Source organism: Uloborus diversus, chromosome 8 (assembly GCF_026930045.1).
Source record: "Uloborus diversus isolate 005 chromosome 8, Udiv.v.3.1, whole genome shotgun sequence".
Taxonomy (NCBI): Eukaryota; Metazoa; Arthropoda; class Arachnida; order Araneae; family Uloboridae; genus Uloborus; species Uloborus diversus.
Window position 1 is genome coordinate 157473842 of NC_072738.1, and position 20304 is coordinate 157494145.

A 20304-nucleotide genomic window follows, 5' to 3' on the forward strand; every position below is an offset into this window, starting at 1 on the left:
TAGTACTCAGAAAAATTACGAAAACCGGATCGTAATCTACGGGTTTTATTGGGAGAAAATGTTTTCAAAAGTCAGCTAAAACCATTTTTAGTTTCATGGCAAATGAGCAGAACAGCCATATCAAAAACAATATACAAAATAGAACACAAATTGCACAACACCTAACAAGAATGAATGCTCGCTAAAGTCGTAGCAGAAACACAAATTAAACACATCGAATGCAAAATATGCCAAAAACCTTGGGTGGAGTAAAGTATTCTATGCTTCTCTGAACAGCTTTCATGGCGAAAGTAGTTTAATACTTCCAAATATACAGGTGATAGTTTTTAAAACACACTTGTTTACAATGCTTCGCTACGAGCGAAAAGATATAAGCAGTGCGAGAGATGACACTGTAGCGGCCTCTGGCGGAAGTGGAATTTTGTTGCCAAACCGCTAACATGGAGATTCGTCTCCTTCCTTTTACTCCCTGGGAAAACCAGACTGGCTGCTCTTCGCGGGCCGCCGATGGAAAAGAAGATCCCCCAGACGATGACGGGAAGAGGAAGGAGCACGTGATGGTGAGAGAAATTTTCGGTATCTCGAGCTCTGACCTCCCCCTCACTGACCTTACTTACACCCAAATTCAGCAAATTGTCACCAAACACAACATGTGCTCTTTCAATACTACAAATGACGAGGAACTTAGGTTCTATGAACTTAACCTCCACAAAATTCAAGATTTCCTAGCTTCGGGTTCTGAGTCTGAGACTCCAACCCAAGCCAATGAAAGGCTGCAACTTTATGCTAATATTGCAAACATACGTTCATCTCTCTCCCATCATCCGTGGGCTCTAAATCAAGCGAAACTTCAATCGGCTAATGCCGAAAAAGACATCCAAATTGCAAATCAACTCCAGAAAATCAAAAAACTTGAAGATGCACTTAAACATAAAAAAAACCAACCCCCTAAAGCCTCACACTCCAGAAAGTACTCTAACTCTGAACCAAACATCCCCACTTCCAATTCTTTTGAAATTCTAGCCAACAAAAAAGCCACTAAAGTATTCGACCAAACCCTGTTCAATAACAGCCCCGCACAAGCCAAACTCCCCGTCTCTCTCCCAACCCCCAAAAGACAGCGCACGGTGAGCGCAAAATCTTCCAAAACTACAACTCAAACTGTTAACCGCAAGGTTCAAGATAATGATAAAGAGCCAGAAGGCGATTCGCCATGTTCAAAAAAAACTCATCACCAAGGAACACCTTTTTGAAGCCTTATCTGAGGCCTTAGTCTCTACAGGCACCAATGAAAACTGCCCCCCCCCCACCAACATGGAAGAAGACCCCCCTGATGACCCGGCAGCCACAGAAAACAATACTTTCAGACTACAAAAACTTCAAAAAATCACAAAGCCTCCTCCCATTCTCATCGAATCAATAGAAAACTCTGTAAATTTCATGAAAGAAATGAATGAATTGACTAACGCTAAGAACACAATCAAATACACTGGCACCAAATTCCACATTAAATGCCCCACCTCAGACGCCTACAGAACCATAGTTAACTACCTAGACCAACACAAAATTCCATTCCACTCCTACCCCACGGAGGAGCAAAAACAATTAAAAATAGTCATACGCGGCCTCCCCATCGACACTGATCACTCATATATTTCCAAAGAATTAGAAATTCTTGGCTACCACCCTACAAATATCACCCAAATGCATGGCAGGGGAAGGAAACCCCTCCCGCTGTTCCTCATTTACCTCCCACGTACTGATGCCAACGCTAAAATATACCATGAAAAATACTTAGGCTTTTACGCCATTAAAATTGAATCTCTAAAATTAAAATCAGCTCCCACTCAGTGTTTCAGATGCCAAGGTTTTTGGCATTCCAGTACCTACTGCAACCCCCCCCCCCCCAAATGCCTAAAATGTGGGCAAGGACACTTTACCACACAATGTACCAAAAACAAAAACACCCCAGCTACCTGTGCAAACTGCAAAGGGGATCACACGGCCAACTATCGTGGTTGCCCAAAAAGGCCTGCTGATAGACAGATCAAATCCAACCCAACTGAAAACCCCCAGAATTCAGTTAATCTGGCTCAAACTGGCTCCTATGCCAATATCACCAAGATAAACTCCTCCACCACTAAACCCAAGGGAACTTTTGAGCCTGACCAGACCCCTCAGCAAACAAGCAACATCCCTGACCTCACTCAACTGCTCCAGAACTTCAGCAAACTCCCCCAACTCATTGCTAGAATTATCAACGGTATGCAAACCTTAATGAAGGACCTTTCCAGCCTCAGTTCAGCCTTTTGTCATGAGTAACACGCCCATCCTTCGTCTCTGCTCATGGAACGCCAACGGCCTCGCCGCTAGAAAAGGCGAGGTCGAGTTTTTCCTCCAAGAAAATAGCCTAGACATTTTTATGGTCCAGGAGACCCATCTCACTAACTCAGACAGTATTTACTTCCACAACTACAGATGCTATAGAGACGACCGTATCAACGCCAGAGGTGGCGGTACGGCCATTTTTATAAAGTACAACCTTTCCCATTTTGCTCACCCTGTTCATACCTCAAGCCTAGAGAACACCACAATCGTCCTTTCCCTAAACAACTCCCCTATTACATTCTCCTCCATTTACATTCCCCCCCCCACAACACTCTCAATACTCTCGATTTTGATATCTTTCAATTAAATCCCCAAACCATCATAGCAGGAGACTTTAATTGTAAAACTGAAGTCTGGAGTAGCGGTCTCCCAAATAGTAATGGCTTCAAACTCCTCCACTATTACTTAAATAAAGACATCAACCTTTTAGCTCCTAACTCCCCCACCCATTACACTTCCCATACAAACACCACAATTGACCTCGCCCTCACGAAAAACATAAATTTCGATTTCCGTATCCAAGCAATCACAGAGCTTAGCTCTGATCACTGCCCAATCACGATCGAGTTCGCGATTTCAGGCAGACTCCCCCAGATTGATACGGTCAAAACCGCAGTTAACTGGGGTTACTTCACCCACATCCTCCATAACCTAGTGCCGGGCAATCCTATAATCAGCACCCCAGATGACATTGAAAAAGCTATCACCAAACTCTCCCACAACATTAATTTTGCTTACGAAAGAGCTAAAATCACCAAGATTATCCCCGATAACTACAACCCTCTCCCCAAGTACATTACCGACCTCATAAAGCACAAAAACAACATTAAAAAAATCTGGCAGACCACCAAAAACCCTAACATTAAGCAAAATCTAAACAATATCCAACACAACATTAAAATCCTAATTACAGAATACAGAAGCAAATCCTTCTCGGATTATCTAAGTAGCCTCGAGGGGGACACAAAAGGTTTCTACTCCCTCGTTAGGAGATTTTCAAAAAAATCCCACCCAATTCCGGTCCTCAAATCCGATCAAGGCGTCACTGCCTACTCCGACGAGGATAAAACCACAATGCTTGCCAAGGCTATTAGCAAAAATTTCTGCCTCAACCCTTGTATGGACCTGCACACTAACTCTCTGGTTGAAAATACAGTGAATAACTTCTACTCCAACCCCCCTGACGCCCCCCCACCTCCTATCATCTCACCCATGGAAATAATGCTAATAATCAAGAACTTAAAGGAAAGGAAAGCAGCAGGTGAAAACAACATTAAGAATAGTTTCCTAAAACACCTCCCACTCAACGCTATCACCCACTTCTGCAAAATCATCAACAAAATCCTCTCCTTGGGTCATTTCCCCGCCTGTTGGAAAAATGGCCTCATTATCCCCATTCCCAAACCAAATGCCGATCACTCCGCTCCTGAGAATTACCGTCCTATAAGCCTTCTCAGTTCCCTCTCAAAAGTTTTTGAAAAAATTATTCTCTCTCACATCAAAAATCACCTTTCCTCCCACAATATCCTCCCGAACTTCCAATTCGGGTTCAAAGAAAAACATGCCACCACCCACCAACTCCTTAGAATGGTAAACTTCATTACTCAAAACATGAATCAAAAGAAAATCACAGTTGGGATCTTCTTTGATATTGGCAAAGCCTTTGACCGAGTCTGGCATGATGGCTTAATCTACAAACTAATTAACCTCAAATTCCCCACCTACATCATCAAAATTATCCACCAATTTCTTCAAAATCGCACCTTTCAGCTCAAGCTCAAAAACCACATCTCAAACAAACATAACATTTTGGCCGGAGTGCCCCAGGGGTCCTCAATTTCACCAACTCTCTACAATATTTATACCTACGACTTCCCTACTCACAATAAACATCTTACATGCCTCTTCGATGATGACACCAGTATTTTGGTTAGCGAATATAACAGAAGATTTGCCTTCAAGTACCTACAAGATTACGTAATACAAATCACTGCTTACCTCAATAAATGGCGTATTGCCTTAAATCCATCAAAAACCCAAGCCATATGTTTTTCTAGGGGTGCAAACACCACCTATCCCCCTGAAATAACCATCAACAATCAACCCATCAAATATTCTAGGCATGTCAAGTATCTAGGAGTCTTCCTTGACTGCAAGCTGACCTTCAAAACCCATATCACTGAAGTCATAAAGAAAGCCAAAATCAAAATTGGCCATGTTTTTCATATCCTCAATAGCAATAACCTTTCATTACGAAATAAACTCTTACTATATAAAACAGTCATTAGGCCTGCACTGCTCTATAGCGTTCCCATCTGGGGACATGCAGCCAAAACAAACATGAGGGCGATCCAAACTCTCCAAAACATATTCCTTAGGAAAAGCTTCAGACCCCCTTACTATGTTTCTAACAAAACCCTACACATCGACGCAAACCTTCAAATGATCACAGCTTATATCATCGATACCGCCACCAACTTCTACACCAATATCGAATTCAATCCCAATCCCCTTATAATTGATCAGCTAGACTTCACCTTCAATAAAGGTGATACTGGTTTCCCATCTGATACAATGTTTATCTCCTACTCACTCCATTCCCGTAAAAGAAACAATCGTACTAGGGCCGGCAGGCCCGCTCAGCCTTAGTTGCGGCTCCGGCCACACGAGGGCGCTCCGTTTTATTTTGATATTTTTTGGTCTCATCCCACTTGCGGCGGATTGGTCTGCTGCATTGTGCTCGCTCCAACCCCCCCCCAGTGGATTAGGCCGCTGGGTTGATCGTTCACCCTTACCCACTCCTGGAGGAGGCCAGGTTTCAGGCCGTGCTGGTTTATTCCAGTCGGCCGGTGTATGCTCCACTTTCTCTTCATTTACTCATATATTCAAAAAAAAAAAAAAATCATAAAAATCAAAAATACAAAAAAATTCATAAAAACCAAAAAGACAAAAAATATAGTTCACACTCTTGTACTTTCTATACGTAAGCTCGTTCACACCGCTTGCCCCATACCTGTATATATGTAAATAAATGTGTGGCCCTGAAAAATCTCCCTTTTTTAAATATTTTTTCCTGTCCTCCCTCACACCGCCCCTTCACGCCAGCTCGACTACTGTTTATTTCTCTCATTCAGACCGCGTAAAAGAACCTTGGTTCTGGCGCAGTGAACTCTCCCGATCTGTATCTGTATCTGTACCGATCAAGATCATACTTCATAGGATCTTTTCTATAGTATGATTAGCGAGTTCGCTCACCGAACTTCGCAGAATACCCAACCACGAAGATGTGGAATGGGGCTTCTACCTGAGCGTGAAGACGGTGTGTCAGTCCCTGACATACCATTGATGATCGCGCCTTCTGCTCTCGTAGCGGTTGGAGGGTAGGAACTCGTTCTGAGTGGTTATTACCAGCCAAAAATAGAATGCATAATCCCTTTCTGGTGAGAGTCACCAGCCTCCCATAAAATAGAGGGAAAGAAAGATCTTAATTATTGGAACCTGAGGTCAAACGATATAGTCCAGGATCTGACAGCACTTCTGTAGGAAAGTTCGAGTAGGGAGAGTTTCTTTTCAAAAATGTTTAGTAGGTGTCCTAGAAAGTATTTTGGACTCGGGTGGACATCCGCCACCTGGTCACTTCTCCTGCTATGACGTCATCAAAGATGACGGCCGCTCGCTCTCATAAATGCTTAGTACTTCGATGGAAGATTGAATACGGAGAATTTTGCTTCAAAAATGTTTATTAGGTGTCCTAAAAAGTATTTAGAGCTTATGTGGATATCTGCCATTTCGTACATTTTTTAGCTATGACGTCATCAAAGATGGCGGGCCCGCGCTTTCGTCCCCATATAAGCCCAAATTTATGTTAATACTTAACCAACAAAAATGAAAATTTGGCCAGTAAGTTACTATTAGTGTTTTTAAGGCGAATAGCAATGTATTTTTACTGCTGCTATTAATCACTATTTTTTTTATTTTTTTGTTGCACTTAATAAAATTATATAGACCGATGATTACGAGAATTTTAGTAAAGCTAAGAAATCAATTCATAGCATTAAAAGTCAAATTCAAAGAATACTTTCAGATCTTAAACCAACGGAAGAAAGTGCTAGTCGAACCGTTAGTCAAACGGTAGAGCCCAAACCTAATCTAAAACTGCCGAAATTCAATTTGCCCACATTTGACGGGGATATTCAAAACTGGATAAGTTTTAAGCAAGTTTTTACCTCAGCTATAGGTTCAAACAAAGCATTAACCAATTGTCAAAAATTGCAATATTTAAATGCTGCTGTATCGGGAAACGCACACAGATTAATTAAAGGTTTTCCTGTTGTTGAAGCAAATTACGCTCAAGCATGGGAAACACTTTCAAACCGCTATGATAATAAGCGAGAACTCGCATATTCCTTATGCACAAAGATATTCAATATTAAGTCGGGTAAAATGTCTTCAAAATTTCTGCATGAAATGATTGACTGTTGCAATGAATCGGTGCGCAATTTGAACACGTTAGGTTTGAAACTGAACAAACTATCGGAAATTATACTAATACATTTCCTTCAGAAACGCCTAGACGAAAACATAAGAAGACAGTGGGAGTTAACTTTAGAAAGCGACGAGTTTCCTTCTTATCAGAAATTCATGCAATTCTTAGAATTAAATGCTAGAAGTTTACTCTCGTCAAAAGATTCATCAAAAGATTACGCGAAGGACGAAAAATCTAAAGCTCAAACGCTTACTTATACTAACACAACATCTAATAAAGCTGCATTTGCAAAAGCCATTAATTGCACATACTGCAATTCTAATCATACGATATTTAGATGTCCAAAGTTTTCGGGATTGAACTTCCGGGATAGACTAGAATTCGTTAAAAAACGCAAACTGTGTTTTAATTGTTTAAGAGAAAATCATGATGTTTACAATTGTAAAGTAACAATGCATTGCAGGGTATGTTCAAGAAAGCATCATACTTTACTGCATTGTCAGTCGAATAAATCTAGTACTCATGAAACGGAATTAAACTCGAAGAAGGAAAATTCCAATTCTGATTTATCACAAACTGTGCAACATGATTCTAATGCGGTATCTCTTTCGGGTACCAATAACTCTGAGAAAACACTATTAACCACAGCCATGATTAAAGTAAAAGATGTTATGGGTGGTTATCAGGACTGTAGAGCTCTTATCGACTGTGGGTCTCAAAATTCTCTAATATCGGAAGATTGTTTTCAGCAGTTGGGTCTTAATTCAGCTACTTGTAATTGCACCATAAAGGGAATAGGAAACTCAATCACAAGTCAATCGAGTAAAATGGTAAAATTAGAATTCACATCCTATTTCAATTCAAATAAATTCTTTATGGATGCATTGGTTGTCAAAAACCTAACTATTGATTTACCCAACTGCAATATGACCAATGTAAATTAGCCTCATCTTAAAAGTTTAAAACTAGCAGATCCGCAGTTCCACATTTCCAGACCAGTGGACATAATATTCGGTGCTGATGTTTTTCTAGACCTGATAGAAGGTGAACAAATAAAAAACAAACATAATGCTCCGGGTGCATTAGATTCTAAATTGGGTTGGTTACTGATGGGAAAGATTTCATCATATTCTCCAAAATCTAAAAGTTACACATTTCTTCATGATGTAAATCAAGAATTGGATTTAACCCTCCAAAAGTTCTGGGAGTTGGATTCAATTCCAAACGAAGACAAGGACAATTTAAACAGCGAGGAAACTACATGCGAACAATTCTACGAAAACACAACTAAACGGGATATTAGTGGAAAATATACAGTAAAGTTACCTTTTAAAAGGGAAACTGACTTGGGCGAGTCCAGGACTAAAGCCGTTTCGAGGTTTCTATCTCAAGAAAAGAAATTTGAAAAAGACAAAATTCTTGCTGAACGTTACAAGGGTTTTATGCAAGAATACATAGCTTTAAATCACATGGAGTTAGTACCCGAAAATGAAAAGCTAAATTCTAAATCTTTTTACATGCCTCATCATGGTGTGATTCGAGAGCAAAGCACAACTACTAAACTTAGAGTAGTATTCGATGCTTCTGCAAAATCGTCAGAAAACATATCCCTAAACGATATTCTACACAAGGGTCCTAAACTTCAGTTAGATTTAAGTTTTATTCTAATGAATTTCAGAACTCATTCAATCGCACTAACCGCGGATATTGAGAAAATGTTTAGAATGATAACAGTGTCTAAGGAAGATTGTGACTTCCAAAGAATTATTTGGCGAACCGATTCAACTAGTGAAATCAAAGATTACAGGCTTTTAACAGTCACATACGGCACTGCATGTGCACCTTATTTAGCAGTAAAGACTATTCATCAACTTGCTGCAGATGAGCAATCTTTATTCCCTAAAGCTGCAGAAATCGTAAAAACAGATTTCTATATGGATGATCTACTTACAGGCGCGGATTCAACATCAGAGGCTCGAAATATCGTCCTTGAAATGAATGAATTAATGAAAAAAGGTGGGTTTACTTTGCGTAAGTGGTTATCAAATGACCCGAAGGTAATAGAATTCTTGCCCGAAGACTTAAAAGCGACTATTTATCCTAAAGAACTGGGGGAAGAACACTCTATTAAGGTACTTTTCTCCGCACGCACCCCACCTCTTAGCCGTAGGCCTTAGGTTCCACCGCCCGGGGGGTCCGCGTAGCGGGCCCCCCGCACGGCTGAGTGCGGCGGTCGATAGTCGTATCATGCTACGGACGCGCTTGGTACTTATTGCGCCGGGGAAGGTCCCCGTGCTGGGCGCCAGCCCAGCTGGGAGTTTACCCCTTAATGTGTGGGTCTTGCTCACCGTGAGATACGGTATATCTCCCCGTACCTCGTACTGGGTATTGAGTGGGATCCTATCACAGATTACTTTAGAATACAAATCAAGTCACCAAGCGAAGTAAAGAATAAACGTCAATTACTTTCCAATATCGCTAAAATTTATGATCCACTAGGATTTCTAGCACCAACAACCCTACTAGCAAAACTTTTAATTCAAGAACTGTGGTCCGAGAAAATAGGCTGGGATGAAAATTTACCAGAACAGATTATGAGCAAATGGCAAAAATTCGCATCGGAACTTATGCATTTGAAAGAAATTAAAATTCCGCGAAGTTTGAAAGATAAATGTTCAATTTCAAAATCCGTTGAAATTCATGCATTTTGTGATGCGTCTCAGAAAGCTTACTCGGCAGTAATTTATTTACGCTTCCGTTTGGAAAACGGTGAAATTAAAGTCAGTTTTCTAGTAGCGAAAACTAGAGTTGCTCCTTTAAGGAAAATTACTTTACCAAGATTAGAACTTTGTTCTGCAGTATTATTGAGTCGTTTGTATAAAAGTATTAAGAATAGACTTTTGATTGTAACCGATTTCGATTACTTTTATACAGACTCGCAAATCGTTTTAGACTGGATAAAATCGGAATCGCGTAGATGGAAAGTATTTGTCGCAAATCGAGTATCAGAAATTCAAAAACTAACCCCGGTTGAAAATTGGTTTCACGTAAGAAGTGAAGATAACCCAGGGGATTGCGCCAGCAGAGGGATTCTGCCATCTAAGTTAAAAGAACATAAACTTTGGTGGAAAGGTCCAGTTTGGCTTTCTGACCCAAATTTTAGCATTAATTCAAGCGCGTTTTTTCACCCCGTTAAAGAATCGGATCAAGAACAAGAAGAATCGGAGAGCGTACTCGGTTGTTTGAAAGTAGAGTCAAGTCCATTCATTCAAAATTATTCAAGTTATGTTAAGCTAATTAGAATTACGGCTTGGTGTTTGAGGTTCATAAAGAACTGTAAAACTATTGCAGAAAAGCGCAAGTTTGGGTTTTTAACATCTGAAGAAAAATCGGAAGCTATTTCTCGGGTGATTAAAATTGTACAAGATGAAGAATTCAAATTAGAAATACGTAAATTGAAAAACAACCAGTCACTACCTTCAACACACAAACTTTTACCACTCAGTCCTTTTCTTGATGAAAATTTAATTCTAAGAGTTGGGGGCAGACTGAAACATTCAAATTTGCGTGAAGATCAAAAACATCAAATTTTGCTTCCAAGAAATCATTTTTCAAAACTTTTAATCGAGTACTTTCATCAAAAAGCTATGCATGCTGGTGTTCAAACAACTCTATTCTTGATTCGAGAAAATTTTTGGATTATATCAGGTCGGAATGCTGTTCGAAATATTATTCGAAAGTGTATCGTATGCTTAAAAGCTAATTCTTTAAATTCAAAGCAGCTAATGGGAAACTTACCCAAAGAAAGGGTAATTCCTGCTCGAGCCTTCTCAAAATGTGGATTAGATTTCGCTGGTCCAGTAATTACAAAACCGAATCTTAAGCGGTCAAAAGTAACTTTGAAAAGCTATATCGCATTATTCGTGTGCTTTACTACTAAAGCAATACATCTAGAAGTTGTATCGGATTTAAGCACGGGAGCCTTTTTGGCTTGCCTTCGCAGATTCATTGGAAGAAGAGGAAAGCCTTCTGATATTTTTAGTGACAACGCGACAAATTTCAAGGGCGCAAGAAATTATTTAAATGCTCAAGCTATTATTTGTTCTTCAGAAGATGTTCAAAACTATGCCACAGAAGAAAACATAAACTGGCATTTCATCCCTCCCATTACTCCTCACTTTGGGGGATTATGGGAATCTAACATTAAGACTGTGAAAAAGCATTTAATCAAGGCGTCTAATTCTGCTATTCTTAATTTCGAAGAACTTTCAACCTTATTGATTCAAATAGAAGCATGTTTAAATAGCAGACCTTTAACCCCTTTGTCTGCTGACCCGATGGACTTACAGCCTCTTACACCAGGGCACTTTTTAATAGGTGCACCCCTTCTGTCTTTTCCTGAACAATATTCTGCTGAAACTAATTCTGCTTTTTCTTGTAGATGGAAAGTAGTGCAATGTATTCGTAACAGGTTCTGGAACAGATGGTCTCAAGAGTTTCTAACAGAGATGCAAGAGAGATGCAAGTGGCGTAAGGCGACTTCAAACGTCAAAGTGGGTCAACTGGTGCTGCTGAGGGAGGACAACCGGCCGCCTCTGCATTGGTGTCTCGCCCGGATAACTAAAGTCTACCCTGGAGATGATGGTTTAGTGCGAGTCGTCGACGTGAAAACCTCATCGGCTGTCTACAAACGATCAATTACGAAAATAGTGGCCTTGCCGTATGAAGAATTTAATTTTGGATTGTCATCCAACGCGGGGGAGCATGGAGAGTCTCCGCCCCGAAATGCAAATTAGGAGATTCAACGTCATACGCTGTGAATTGGATAAAAGCGCGAGTTGCGCTGTGTGTTGTCGTCTTCAGTTCGTTCATAGCCCAGGCAGTATTCGAGTGGACTGTTTCGAGGTATTTCCTACAAGCCGCTGTTTGCGCATAATCCATAGGTCGCTGGAGCATAACCGGCCCTTCTACTTTAGTTCGGGAAAAGTCAACCTCAACAGTATTCTTCATACCACGGACTGGAACCACCGGAAAGTAACTCTTTCATTTACTCTTTATAACGTCCAAGGACTATGAATTTGTATGAACAACCTTAATTTAAAGCATTATATTCACTCAATGATTCCATTATATTATCTTCAGTTGTTTGCTAGCCAAGAAGCGGCATTTGTACATAATGTAAATAAAATAAGAATTATTTTAAAATAAGATGTTCTCTGTATCAGTTTAAACGTTACCTAAATTGAACGGACAAGCATCGTCCAGTATGGTTGAAAAAATATAGTACGACTATTTTAGCCATAATGTACATTACACAATACGTCCATCTGTACCTATATCGGTTTACTGTGTTTCTAATGCTTTTTATAAAGCTTTTTTTATAAAAAGCATTTGAAATATATTGTTTTCAGTGTCATTACTGTAATTTTATATTAAAGTTTAAAACAAACCGTGCAAAAAACATTGGAATCAGAAAAGTCTTTTTTTAAATAACTCCATAACATACTAATTTGGAATGATTATGTTTCCGAAAGTAATAGGAGTGACACCGATTTTTTTTATTTCATATGTTAGACGAACATGTTGGTTATCAAACTTAATTAGTTTCAGATCTCTGCTATGAGGGCGAGAGTAGTGGTTAGATTTTAAACATTTGCATTTTTGTGAAATTTATCACATTAAAGGTACAATATCTTCTGGCGCCCTTATAGTGACACAGATTTTATTACATATTTTTGATGTATGCAAGTGTAGCTAAGAATTGATGTAAAAACGTTGGTGCCATCATGAAGGCGCTTTGAGAAATTTGGCATTGAATGTAGTAAAAAAATTCATTTTCGGTCATTTTTAAACGGAGTTTGTGGTCGTCGCCCTCGTAGTGACACCGATTTGACAGCTGTAACAGTATCTAACAAGAACATATAATACTATAGATCTTAAAAATCCATGCCATTATAGGGGCGCTTAAAGCAACAAGAACTTTAAAATCTGCAAATTTGAAAAACACGCAAAAATGTGCCACGCCCCCTAAATTTAAAAAATTAATTTCCCAAAAACGGTAAGGCAGACAAAGCTCATATTTTGCACAAACATTGCATTCATGATAAGGAACAACATTTGAAAGAAAATTTAAAAATGTCAACAATCACAACCTGCCTGATCCTTAGAGACAATGGCTCTTAAACAACCAAAGTATGCTTTTGTTCATTTGTAACTGATGGGTAGTAATTTTACGACAGGAGTGCCCGGGAGAGAGGCTCATGAAATTTTTAGAGCGGTTAGTAGGTCTTAGCCTCTTTTAGAAGAGGAATCCTTGTTCTTGAGGGCAGGGGGAGAGGGTCCAGAATTTTAGGAACACGCTTCGAGGGGATTTGCTAACTGAACCGTTATCGCTGGTTTAAATGATTTGAACGATTGTGAAAAACCTTTTACTTCGTTAGTTTAACTTGATGCACATCGTACGTATAAAACGATTTTTTTTCTGTAACCTCGTGGAAAACATTCCTGTATTATGTGTATAACCAACCCCTTTCTTGCTAGATTTCATTGTCGTAAAGTTGAAATCATCGTCATGGGCATTATAAAATGTGCATGAAAAATACCAAATAAATGACTCAATCACGAATTGGTGCCAAAAGCGCCAATGCCACTCATTGTTATACTGCATCAAGAGTACTGCAAACAGTGCACCCCCTCCAAATATGCACCATTTTCCTAGATTGACATGACCGGTTCTTTTGTATTTGTAAATACACAACAATTTGCGTATTTATGAATATATAGTTTGCAATCTGTTTGCTCACACACAAATTTGTGCGCAAACATATCAGGAAATATAATTAAAATTGGTATTTTATTGCATTTCGTATCAGGTGAGTTTTCAATACCTTATGTATTTTCATGTTGTGATGCTGCGAATAAGGAACTCCATTTTGAACTTCGTTCCTGGTTTTCATGCACTTATCATGTTTTAATAGAATTGTTTTTGTTGATTTTGCGCGGCGGTGGCAAACAAAAGTCCTCTATTGAGTGCCCGCTTCGTTCACAAAGTCTGCCTTTAATTTTTATATCGCTTGACATTAAACGACAATCATAGTATTTCTGCTGACGCTCTCCTTGAAATATGTCTTGAAATATGTCGCCACAGAGATCTTTTTTAAAATTTTTGCCACAAAGCAATATAATCCAAAAGTTTTTACCCAAAAGAAAAAGTAGTTATAAAAAATTCTATGAGTTTGGGAGCGGATTCAGAAGGTTACATGTATCAAATATGGTTATAGTTTCCAAGGTTTGTATATAAGTTTCCCCTATAAGACCGAGTTCTACACATGCAGCTTGATAGGTTGGCAGGATTTTTATTTGTAAGAGACTTTGGAAGTATGTTGGACCACGAAAATGTTCTAAATAAATTCTTAAGTGACAAAATTCCGATTAGCTAATAGGATGAATACTGTATATTCTAACTTCTTTGAGGTGAGTTTTTCTCAATCCGAAATTAACTTTCAACCTCTTGTGCTCGTTTTCTTCGAAACACTTGCTTTTTCACATGCCTATATTTTTTTTCCTTGGCAATTTCTTTCTAATAGGAAATTTGTGAGCTACACTATCTAATTATATTGTTTTAAACACATAAATACGATCATCCTGAATAATAGTTTTGCAAACAATTTCTATTTATTTTTCTTCTTCTTTGTCAAATTCTTCCCTATCCAACGTTTTTTCTTAGCTTTGAAAGTACGGTAATTGTGTGCAATAACTCTTTCCGTTGAGAATTTTCTAAACTAAATGAACTTAATTCATTTGAAGGTGTTTCGCCTTTCCTATTTAGTATGAATCAAAGTCTTAAAGGATAGCCCGAAATGCATGCAAAGTTACTACTTTTAGAAAAAAAAAAAAAAAAAAAAACGCGGATTATTATCGTCTGTTTACACTACTTGAATTGAAAACTAATTTGCCGGAAGTCGATCTCAGTTATATTTAATTCAATTTTGAAGCCTTCACATTCTGTGACTCTGAATGGTTTTCAATGTCCCGGGCGCGAATTTAGAAACACGACTGCGTACGCAGGTCGTACAGATGGCGCTACGAGCGCATTTCATTTGGCGCGGTTCGACTCCTCGTGAAATCGCTTTAAGGTACTTGCGCGTGCGCAATGATGTGATGTCTGTTTTTTTACCTTTGTTGCTGGTATTTCGTTGATTATGTGATATGAATGGGTGTGTGGTCGAAATCGTTTTTTTTTGTTACAAACTTTGATGTTTTTTAACCTACGAACAAAACTTTATTGACATTGTATTTCTGAAATATTCTTTTGTGAATTTATTCTTTGCATGTGAAAGTTCTGTGTTGGACTGTCGTTGAGATGAAACTTAAGAATGTTTCAATTTGTTCGACTGAAAATTACAAAACATTAGAAATTAAAATTCTTTAAAACCACGTTTGAATGGATGTGGTGTCAAAATGAGTTATTTTGCTACAAACATTTACTTTTTTTTTGACCTGCGGACATATCTTTATTGACATTGTAATATTCTTCTGGGAATTTCTTCTTTGCATCGAAAAGTTCTGGGTTGGATTGCCGTTGCGATGAAAATCAAGAATGTTTCAATTTTTAAACTGGAAATTGCTTAACATTAGAAATTAATTCTTCAAAACCACGTTTTAAACTGCATGTATGCAATAAATAATTATTTGGAGATATTTCATTAATTTAATTTCTAATTCTTGATTGGTTTTCAAAAGTAGTGATTTTAAACGTTTAAAGTGTCAACTGAAAGTAGAATTTTCAGCAATTGAAGTATAATTGAGGCGTCAACAAAAAAAAAGAAAATCTTAATCTAGTTTGTAGACATACTTCATTAGTATTTAAAGGTACTCAACTGGTTATGTATATCGTATACAGCAACAGCCTCAAATGATTGAATTGAAACCCTTAGCTGTATTTTTAACTGCTTTCTTTTTTTTTTTACTTTTTTTTAAGTAAAGTCAAATCTCGATAAATCGAAGTCTCAAGGGACCGGTAGAAAGCTTCGAGTTATTGGTAGCTCAAGTTATAAGAGGTTCCTACAGTATTCTCAAGATTTTGGGGCCCAGTGAAAAGTTTGAGGTGAAGATTATATTCAGGGGTGCCCATCCCCTAAGAGCAAGGGCGCACTCCCCCTAAATATCGGGAAGACCCCCCCCCAAAAAAAAGTTAAAAATACCCCTCAAAACAGCCCCCACTCCCTAAAAATTTTAATGTCGCACTCTGCGCCATGACTAACCCCACCCCCCGCCTAGGTAGGCACCCCTGGTGTATTCGAGTAATAACTCTGCGAATTATCGAGACTCGACTGTGAGTAACTTCGATAGGACAATGACCAAACACAGTGACAGTAAATTAAATGAAAATCATCACCAAGGTTAGAAATGGGCTGTAAGAATATCATTATAGTCTCGATAGCTCGAAACTTATTACTCGAATATTTTTTTTATCTCGGAGTTTTGAATGAAGTGTGAAGGGAAAAAAGGGGGCGCTTGAAACGAGCACTGAGAACACTGCACGATAAAAAGCATGTTGCATGGACAAATGTTTCAAGAGAGGGGCGATTGATTTCATTACGTATCCTTTACTACATATCTTGACCTGTTAGCATCAAAGATAGCCTAAAAAGGACTTTCTTGAAATTTTTTGAATATTAAAAATTTACCAGTGGGGATGTACCTCTCCCTTGTATTTTTCTGTGGTGTGCTGAGAAATTCTGAAAGTTGTAGAGGGTACTTTGCTGGGTAGTCGAAGAAATATACTGAGAAGCTGTCTGCATCGAGATCTTACAAAGCACATAGTGCTATAATACTGCTAAAGAAATGCAGAACATGTTGTTTATGCTGATGCAGATTGCATTCTATTGAACAGTAATGAGATGTTTATACTATAGTACAGCATGCTCTATGAATCCCCACCAACAAAACGCCTTCGTGTTTTAACTGTCCTACACAATGTCGCCCGCTACCTCTTTCATATCGCATATCTGGACTGTGATGCTGTTATATATGCCCTTCTGACCCTTTTCAAAGCTTTTCCATATTCTTTGGTCACCTTGTATGTCGTATATCTTGTATCGTAACTTTACACCTCAGAGCCAGACTAACATGAGTCCAAAAATTTGGAATGCTCACTTTATTACTGCATTAAATGTAGAATATCATTCTGTGTCAACATATGAGATCCTAATTCTATGAAAGATATTCCTTCACAAATATTTAGCTGCATTTAAAGAGCGCAAGTTAAATCCTTTCTATGCCTCAAACGTTTTCACTCTCTCTTGAAAAGTAGCGAAAATGGACTAACGATAGTCTAGCTCAGAGGTACAGGTACTATAACCCTAAATTTAATTTGGGTGCATCAATACATAAATATCAAAACATTTTATTATTTTAGCATAAGCAGAACAGGTCACCAAATTAATGTTGTGTTCATTGTCTTTGGAAATCATAGTCGAGGGTGTACACACACAAATATCATTAGCAGTTAACCTTGAACAAAATTAGCAAGTTGTTTCTTGCATCCTATGATATGAGGATCCCATTCTTTCCTTCTGTGCATCTAAGATAAAATAGTTCTTTTTTTTTTTTTTTAACTTATCTACTCTCAAATAATAGATATCAATTAGAAACCTACATCTAGTAGAATTTACACTTAAAACAATATTCCCTTTATCTCATACAAAATGGTTCTAAGAGAGAAAGGAAAAATAACTGTCTTAGAATGTATTAAAAATGAAGTGATTATTTAATTAGAGGGAGAAATGTATTGTTTAATTTATTATGCTAATTTTATAATTCCATTGAATTTTTAATTGAAATCCGTGTAACAATTGCACATAAAAGATTTAAATGCTGCATATATCTTGCAAGATTATTAAAAAGTGCTTTTAGAAATTGTTAATTATGATTTAGAAAATTCTTCTTACATTGCTTGCCTTTTGTATCTAATATATTTGTTTACGTTTTAAGTCATAATACATGTATATTTTTGTTTTTATTATGATCTGTAGTTCTAAATGGGAAAAAATGTTTGAAAAATGTTCTTTTCGGTGCACAAGCTAGAGTTTTGCAAAATTACTAAAAAGGAGAAACAAATTATTGTATTACTACATGCTTTTATTTAAAAATAATAACAATAATAATACAAAAAGCTGTGGCTTTTTGCATTACCTCTATTAAAGTTTATTTTTTGATTTAGATTACGATTTCTTTTGGCTTCATATTGTGCTTTGTACTTAAAGGGTCCTCCTGCGGGGATTCTGTTTGACCCTTTAGGCATTCCTTTCTTGAAATAGATGTCGGTTTAAGTTTTATTTTTCTACCTTTCCGTCTGAGTGAAAAAATTTTACTTATTAAATTTAATTTTTGATTCAATTATGTGCCCGTTATAATATTGATTAAATAGCCAACTTTGTTAATTTTGTTTTGTCAATATTTTCATATGACACTAGTATTTTTAATTCGTGTACAAATAACTGCTTATCTTCAGCTGAAGCATTAATAATTTGAGAACTAATAGAGGAAGCCTGTATTTCGTTTTTGATTTCTTTATAGTCAAGAGTGTCACTGCTTTCATTAACTTCACTGTCTAATATGACATTTTTAAGTTTCATCTCGGAGATGATGTTTCAGTTAAGTCAAAAAAAAAAAAAAAAAAAAAAAAATAGGAGCTGGACATTTGGGACCTAAAGCAATTTTAGCTGATTCATGCCTATCGATATAATTAAGTTTGGTACTATTAGGCAATATAAGTCCATTTTTATCCTGCAGCAAACATTCCTGCGGCAATCGCGACTTGCGCGTGCGACTGAAAGGTTGGCGATGAATCCCTTCCCGAACTTTTCTCCTCGCCAATCGATCGTAGCGCCATCTGTGCGACCTGCGTATGCGGTTGTGTTTCTAAATTCGCGTCCCGGGCTAATAGAATACAGTACCCGCCACTAATAAAATCACTGGATTATAAAATCAGCCGCTTTTTAAAATCAAATCTGGAAGAACAGAATCATTGAAATATCAAAACATGTTAAAACCATCTTTTAATAAAATCCTATCGCCGTTTTATAAGATCGAACTTTTGGACATCATACGTAAAAAATTGTTAAAGCGCCACCAAGAAGTGTAGGAATCGGTTTCAGAAGATGAGAATATCTCAAAGTCAAATTTGCCTCTTCATTTTCAATAGATGTCAGAAAAGCGCTCGATAATTTACGATGCACTTTAGAACAAAGAGGAAAATATAATGTTAAAAGTAACAAACCACTGTGTAAACTCTCAAACGATATTGAATCTTGGCTCTCCCAATTCTGTTAAGCAAACAACAATACACCTACATTTTAAGATCCTTGTGTAAATAATTATAAAAAAAATTTATCTAATGTTTAGTTAAAATGATAACTGTATTTTGAAATACTTAACACAGAAATAAATGAATTCAATTCATTTTTATTCAACTTCAATACCTTGCATTTTTTTGAATGTCGGTTAATAAAATCAGCCGCTTTATAAAATCAAGTATCCACAGAACGAATGTGATTTTAATAAGCGGCGTGCACTGTAAAATACTATACCCTACCTTCTGCAACACCAAATCACATAAAGCTTTTGAAGGTTCTGATGCTGGCGGCATCCCTCGGCATTCAGTTCGAGGAAAATTGTTAACCATTTGTACATCGCGGACGGACGTGGAATTGTTTTCATATAAGAACAAAACAGTGCGAAACGGAAACTGGTAGCGAAGACAAACTATTGGTTTAAAAATAGTATGAGTACATATATGCATAAATTATAGCCTGTGTCACTCAGTAAGAATGCACCTTTCATATAGTGAAAGAATTTTTCAAATAGTTGCAGTGGTTCCGGAGATTACCTCGAACATATAAACACACAAAAATCCGCTCCAAGGGCGCCCATATAGGGGGCTCAAGCCCCCTCTTGAAGTTAGAATTGCCCTTGAAGTTAGAATTTCCTTGCTTTTAGCACTTCTTTTTTTGCAAAAATCTTAAAGCGTTTCTTCTCCAGCAATTATTGAATAAGTTATTGAAAATGTCAAATTTTAATAACTATACGTAATATGTACTGAAATTGGTTTCTATGGGGAAAATATCCTGCTAAACCATTAGGAAAATGTCTGAACCCTCCCCCCTTAAAATTTTGCATGTGGGCGCCCTTGATCTGCTCTCTCTCTCTTTATAATATTAGTATAGATTCCTGAAAGAATTAAGGTTAAAAAAAATTTTAAACTTTTATAGTAAAGTAAGTGGATGCGTTTCAACCAGTGTTTTCTGCCAAAAGATTAGTATAACTATAATTTTCACAATGTACCATTAAGTAGGGCTGTATGGTATGATAATAAATAAAGCAGGCTCATCTCATAGCGGTAGATGTGGCCTGCGTTGAAGAGTTAG

General features: G+C 37.6%; 1 protein-coding gene and 1 non-coding gene across 2 annotated transcripts in view; both read left to right on the forward strand.

Annotated features, from left to right (window-relative positions):
• The first annotated feature begins 478 nt into the window (after window positions 1–478).
• LOC129227998 (aldo-keto reductase family 1 member A1-like) overlaps window positions 479–20304 on the forward strand; it is a 150128-nt gene continuing 130302 nt past the window's right edge. The window contains exon 1 of the mRNA XM_054862626.1: window positions 479–560. Coding sequence (XP_054718601.1) covers window positions 558–560 — 3 coding nt within the window. The 5' untranslated portion in view covers window positions 479–557. The remainder of the gene's footprint in view (window positions 561–20304) is intronic.
• Window positions 5591–5790, forward strand: LOC129228788 (small nucleolar RNA U3). The gene has a single exon (XR_008580976.1). It is a non-coding gene; the product is annotated as a small nucleolar RNA U3 (small nucleolar RNA).